Source organism: Mandrillus leucophaeus, unplaced genomic scaffold (assembly GCF_000951045.1).
Source record: "Mandrillus leucophaeus isolate KB7577 unplaced genomic scaffold, Mleu.le_1.0 Scaffold8, whole genome shotgun sequence".
NCBI lineage: Eukaryota > Metazoa > Chordata > Mammalia > Primates > Cercopithecidae > Mandrillus > Mandrillus leucophaeus.
Window position 1 is genome coordinate 2,622,031 of NW_012108696.1, and position 6,796 is coordinate 2,628,826.

Consider the following 6,796-nt stretch of genomic DNA (forward strand, 5'->3'; position numbering starts at 1 on the left):
TGAGTTCCCCCGGGACTTCTGAAGTTCCGGCCCGCGCTGGACTTCTGGCATTCCCTCTTCCGTAAATAGGAATCCGAGGAATGAATGAATCAATGAATGAAATGAGTAAACGAACCAACTCGGCCACTTGGCCCAGGCCTCCTTCCTCCTCTGGTCGTGGGGAAGGAGGGATGGGTTGGACCTTTTGCTTTCCTTTCAATTCCCTCTTTTCATTCTCCTTCCTCCTCAATCTTCAACACTTGGCTAGTTGTTAATGCGTTAAGTCCTTAATTTACTGTGTCTGGCCCTGGCCGGGGTCTGGCTGTATAGGAGGACTGGGAGGGCATCCTAGGAGTTTCCCGGTGTCCACAGGCCGGACAAAAGCAACCCCGACTCCTTAGAGCATGGTATGGCTTGGAGGTGTTGGTAAAACTGATCTGGGGTTTTTGCTGTCTCTTCCCTCAGCGCCGACACCATGTGGATCCAGGTTCGGACCATGGACGGGAGGCAGACCCACACGGTGGACTCGCTGTCCAGGCTGACCAAGGTGGAGGAGCTGAGGCGGAAGATCCAGGAGCTGTTCCACGTGGAGCCAGGCCTGCAGAGGCTGTTCTACAGGGGCAAACAGGTACACCCGCCGCCAGCACCTTTGTTCTATGCCTGGTCCAGGCCCCGCGCCTCTGCAGCCACCAGCCCATACTTTCTCCCTCCCACCTCCCCCCCCACAACCTCGTCCGGTCCCACTTCACCTCTCCCGGAAGGAGAAGTCCACAGAAACCTCAAATGCCTGCGAGAGGAAGGAACAAAGGGAGGACTCACAGATTGACATGCTGGGCTGGCGGCTGGTCCTCGAATCTATAGGGTCTGGGCTTTTAAACTTATTTTTTTCAAAGCCCCCCCTCAAAATAATGGCTAGAGAAAGAAGTTTTGGAGGTGGCCGATGGAAGACTGAGGAATTTTCGAGAAAGGGCCCAGGACCATCCCGTAGCTAGGACGGAAGGGACCAGGTTTTCTTTTTTAAACATCCACCACCAATTAATTACTCACAGCCTGTACCAGTTAAGCGTCAGACCCCAGAGTGTTTTTTTTCTAAAAATTTGGATTAGCTTATTCAGAGTCTGGAGATGGCGCTTGCTAATCAGGAATTTCCGCCACTCTGAGCCTGCTGTGCCGCCGCTGCTGGTGACCTGGGGCGCATGGTCCCCGAGGGGTCCACCGGCCTTCATCTCTTTCTCTGTTCTTTCCCCAGCCCCTCGTTGCATTTAAAATGGCCCCCTTTGATTTCATAGCTGCCACGTTTGGGACGCTCCCTCCATTGGCACCTGGGGGGGTTGGGGGTTCTACTTTGGTTGGTGTTTTTGTGGGGGACTGCGGGACCTACTGTGAGTGGGGTTTCCCGGCAGGATGAAACAGTGTGATTGAAGGTGTAGGTCCCATCTGCTGGAGATGGTTGGACCGTGGGGACGGGCATAGACTACTGGAACTGGATTAAAAGTTGTCAGTTGAGCTGCTTGTACCCCACCGTGGTGTTGTTGGATTTTGAACCGGGTACTGCTGCCATCTGGTGTCTAGGTTGGAAAATAAACACCGCGCCCGGCCAGGTTTTTTGGGGGCTGGGAGGATCATGCCTGCTCACTCCAGATGAGATCTGATGATTAATTTCTCCGGCTTGCACGCAGTAGACCTTCCTTAGCCCTCTTCCCGTAAGAGACGTGATGACTTGAGTCGTAAGAATCTGAGTTAACCCGCCCTGTCCCGGGAGGAGGCGATCTGAAGAACTTGGGGAGTTGATCGTGCAGCCGCGTGCGCGCAGGGAAGAGGCAGGGCCGGGCTCAACAGAGGAGCTCCGCCTGGCGCTCTCTTCCTCCCTCCTCCTACCATGCGTGCTCCCTTTGTGGCATCCAACCTGATTTTGATTTGCTGCTCAGCCTATTGGGTTAGCACAGAAGGCTTCATTTCACAAAGTTTCTGAAGCCTGCACAGACCTGCTAAGTTCACGGGGTAGCTCAATGGCGGGTTGGACTCTCATGCTCCCAAATTCGGGAGAGGAGATAATGCTGAGTATCCACTCTATGCCAGTCACCGAGCTAGCATTTTAATTTTTGCATTTCACCCATGCAGGAATGGGAAAACACCTAAACACACCTGCCATGTAGATTTTACCATCGATATTCTGACGTATGAGGTTTATCATGAAGCGCTCTGTCTTTCTCTATGCCCACCAAGCCATCTTTTTGGGATGCATTTCAAAGTAAGTTGCAGACACCAGTCTACCTTTCCCCTAATTACTGCAGCACACCATCAGTAACTAGAGCTCAGTATTTGTTTTTGGTTCCGTTCTTACTGTTTTTTTTTTTTTTCTTATTGAGACAGGATCTCATTCTGCCCAGGCTGTGGTGCAGTGGCACAATCACAGCTCACTACAGCCTCAGTTTCCTGGGCTCAAGCAGTCCTCCAGTCTCAGCCTCCAAAGTAGCTAGGACTATAGGCGTGTACCACCATGCCTGGCTAGTTTTTGTATATTTTGTAGAGATGGGGTCTTATTATGCTGCCCAGGGTGGTCTCCTGGGCTCAAGTGACCCTCCTGCCTCGGCCTCCCAAAGTGTTGGGGTTACAGGCATGAGCTACTGTGCCTGGCCAAAAAACTTTGAGTATAGTGAAACAGATGTTAAACAGACTGAATAATTTTGACAAATGTCTACATCCATGCAACCCAAAACCCCTATCTCCCCTCATTTGTAACATAATACTTGAGTCATACAATAGTTTCTGTCACATCTCTAAGTTTAGTGTGACAATGACAGGAACACTTATGTTAATTAGACACATACATTGTGTTTTTCTTTCTTTTTTTTTTTTTGAGATGGAGTTTCACTCTTGTTGCCCAGGCTGGAGTGCAGTGGTGCCATCTGGGCTCACTGCAACCTTCACCTCCCAAGTTCAAGTGATCCTCCTACCTCAGCCTCCTAAGTACCTGGGATTACAGGCGCCCACCACCACGCCTGACTAATTTTTTGTTTTTTGTTTTTTGTTTTTTTTTTTTTGAGAAGGAGTCTTGCTCTGTCGCCCTGGCTGGAGTGCAGTGGCGCAATCTCGGCTCACTGCAAGCTCCGCCTCCCAGGTTCACGCCATTCTCCTGCCTCAGCCTCCCGAGTAGCTGGGACTACAGGCGCCCGCCACCACATCCGGCTAATGTTTTTGTACTTTTTTAGTAGAGACGGGGTTTCACCGTGTTAGCCAGGATGGTCTCGATCTCCTGACCTCGTGATCCGCCCGTCTCGGCCTCCCAAAGTGCTGGGATTACAGGCTTGAGCCACCACGCCCGGCCAATTTTTTGTATTTTTAATAGAGATGGAGTTTCACCATGTTGGCCAGGCTGGTTTCAAACTCTTGACCTCAGGTGATCCACCTACCTCAGTCTCCCAAAGTGCTGGGATTACAGATGTGAACCACTGTGCCCAGCCAACGTACATTGTGCTTTTAATTGTCAGGATGTTGGCAGTGATGATACCCGGCCCTAGCTCTACCGGAACTCACCCGGACTGAACAGGGAGCTGGGATTGGAACCTGAGATTTTGGTTTCTGAGACTGGGCTCTCAACACTGAATTTCGTCTCCCAGGTCAGCTCTGGTAGTTATGAAAAGATTCCGTGTTCCTACGTAACCTTCATAACCGCCTCTTTGTTCCCTTACCCTGTGGCTGTTCCCTATGCAGTAGTTGTTTTTCTCTCGAGACGGAGTTTCACTCTTGTTGCCCAAGCTGGAGTGCAATGGCATGATCTCGGCTTACCTCAACCTCTGCCTCCTGAGTTCAAGTGATTCTTCTGCCTCAGCCTCCGGAGTAGCTGGGACTACAGGTGTGCGCCACCATGTCTGGCTGCTTTTTTTTTTTTTTGTATTTTTAGTAGAGATGGGGTTTCTCCATGTTGGTCAGGCTGGTCTCGAACTCCCGACCTCAGGTGATTCACCACCCCCCTTGGCCTCCCGAAGTGCTGGGATTACAGGCAGGAGCCATTGCACCCGGCCCCCATGCAGTAGCTTTAAGAGATCGTGTCGTTGCTTCTGTCTTCCGGGCCCCAGAGAGGTGATGCAGTTTCCCCACTTGGATGGCTCGGAAAGTGAGCTGGTGGCAGGGAGGTTTGGACAGTGGAGGGAGGGGGGCACAGAGGCACACAGCAGCACCTCCCAGCGCCACATGAAGTCTGCAGGCTCCCAGGCTAACCTGAGAGAAAGCAACGCAGTTCCCGGTGGGCGCAAATGGGCCGTTGTCCTTATAGAATGTTCTAGAGTGTTCACAGTCCTTTTTTGTCCTGTTTAAAGAAACTTGGCCTAGCAGCCCAAGGTCCACGGTGAAGTTGATGGAGACCCCAGAGCAGAACAGAGTTGGGTCTGTCTTGGAATATGGAGGATCTTGTGGTGGCCTCACTTGGGCTGAATAGGGTGGCAGTGATGTCTCTTGATGGGCGGGAAGGCAGGGAGCTGACTGAGGGCAGTGAGTTTGGGCGGGCGGCCCAGCGTAGGCAACGGGAGAGGCATCTGCAGCTCCCCATCCCCCAGTCTTTTTTCTTTTTGGCTGCACATCAAAATAACAATAGCTGTCTTTCGTGGCGCCTTTAACCTGCTCAGGTACAACACTGCACTGTACGTAATCTTTTCAGCATCCCTGGCCAGAGACTCACCAGCTCCCACATCATCTTATTTTAGACAGGGCTAATACCTACCACGTTGTAGCGCAGTGCGAATTCAATGAGATTATGAATGTGAAGGGCGGAGTGAGCCCCGTGCCGGGCTCACAATGAAAGTGAAATAAATCTCTTAGCACAGGGCTTCTCCCGCTCTGCACTGTGGCTGTTTGGGGCCAGGTCATCCTCTGGCTGGGGCTGTACTGGGCACTGCAGGGTGCTGAGCAGCGTCCCTGGCCTCCACCCCCTCCACGCCAGAGCACCCTACCCTACCAGTCATGACAACCACAAATATCCTGAGACTTCCATGCCTCAAAGGCAGGATTAGAGTCAGTCTGATGCCTCAGTTGAAATGGTGGCCCAGGAATGGCCTTGCAAGGGTCACTTGTCATAGTGATGCCTCGGGGGTCCCCACTGGACAGCCCCCTTGCAGAGGCCTGCCCTTCTGGCTGCAGAAGGGAGGGTCCCCACCACCAGCTCCCACCCACTGTTGCATCCCTCCCCCAGGAGGGCTCCCTGTTAGAGTGCACGGCCTCTGTTAGGATTACTCACCGCTGCTGTCGTGGCCCCAGAGCAGCTGTAGACAATCGGTAAATGGGTGGGCGTGGCTTTGTTCCAATAAAGCTTGATTTAGAAAAACAGGTATGGCCGGGTGCAGTAGCTCATGGTTGTAATCCCCGCACTTTGGGAGGCCAAGGCAGGTGGATCACCTGAGGTCAGGAGTTCGAGACCAGCCTGCCAACATGATGAAACCCCGTCTCCACTAAAAATACAAAAATGAGGCAGATGTGGTGGCGCATGCCTGTAGTCCCAGTTACTTAGGAGGCTGAGACAGGAGAATCGCTTGAACCTGGGAGGTGGAGGTTGCAGTGAGCTGAGGTCCCACTACTGCACTCCAGCCTGGGCGACAGAGCAAGACTCCATCTCAAAAAAGAAAAAAAAAAAAAAACATAAAACAAAACCAAAACAAAGTAGGTGCAGGCCAGAATTGTCCCTGGGGACATAGTTGGTCAATTAGATTGCACACTTTGATCCAGCCTCAGTTGGTGTGTCCGGGTTTTCTGGCTAGGAAGAATGCTGCTGTGGAATGTGTTGGAACAGATCCTTACGTGCGCTGTGTTGGCGTCCTTCCAGGTCAGGGGTTCTCAAACGGATCTCAGGACCCCTTTACATCTTCCAGAATGATCCAAGAGCCCCAGGAGCCTGTGTCTGTGTGGATTCTGTCTGTCGGTTGTCACTGTGTTAAAAATTGAGGCCAGGCATGGTGGCTCACGCCTGTAATCCCAGCACTTTGGGAGGTTGAGGCAAGAGGATCGCTTGAGGTTGGGAGTTCGAGACCAGCCTGGGTCATGTAGCAAGACCCCGTCTCTACAAAAAATCATGAAAATACGCCGGGCGTGGTGGCGCATGCCTGTAGTCCTAGCTACTTGGGAGGCCAAGGTGGGAGGATCACTTGAGCCTGGAAGGTAGAGGCTGCAGTAAGCCAAGACTGTACCACTGCACCCCAGCCTCGGAGACACAGTGAGACTTTGTCTCAAAAAAACAAACAAAAAAAAAACAAATAAATTGAAAGCTGAGAAATTCAAAGCACAAGAAGACATGCGTGCCCCCTCTTTTAGCTGTCAACATGGCGGAGCCGTCCCTGGTGACGCAGCCTCCAAAGATGCCCCTGTGCCCTCCTGAGACCTCAAGAGGGAAACTGGCAGCGACAGTGATGGTAGTGTCTTGGTGGCGGTCACGTTGACCTCACTGACCTCCGAAGTGCTGCTCTAGTGTCTCAGCGGTGACCCGGCCGAGTCGAAGGACGGAGTTCCGCTGTCGCTAGCCCTCCGCCCGTCCTGTGTGCTGGGATGCCCTCGCGGTGCTGTCCACGCCACCGCCGCTCCCCCACCTGTGGGTCCTGCCTCCTCTGGGTCTGGGATCCTCCCGCATCGGTTTTGCTTCCTCCCCTCTCTCCCTCCATCTGTCTGTCTTGCCGGCACCTGAGGTTGCCGCCGAGGCGCTGAGACGAGCCAGCAGGAGCTGTGGCTGCCCCCCAGGAAGGCAGAGCAGTTTCTTACTTCCTTCCCCCCGGGTCCCGTCAGGCCTCTGCAGGCGCTCTGTCTTCCGGCTGGAGGTCCTTCTTGGTTCGAGGCT

The 6,796-nt window shown here is 53.0% G+C and overlaps 1 protein-coding gene across 1 annotated transcript in view; it reads left to right on the top strand.

Moving 5' to 3' along the window:
- UHRF1 (ubiquitin-like with PHD and ring finger domains 1) overlaps positions 1-6,796 on the top strand; it is a 79,418-nt gene continuing 72,622 nt past the window's right edge. The window contains exons 1-2 of the mRNA XM_011967373.1: positions 1-61; positions 445-607. Coding sequence (XP_011822763.1) covers positions 455-607 — 153 coding nt within the window. The 5' untranslated portion in view covers positions 1-61; positions 445-454. The remainder of the gene's footprint in view (positions 62-444; positions 608-6,796) is intronic.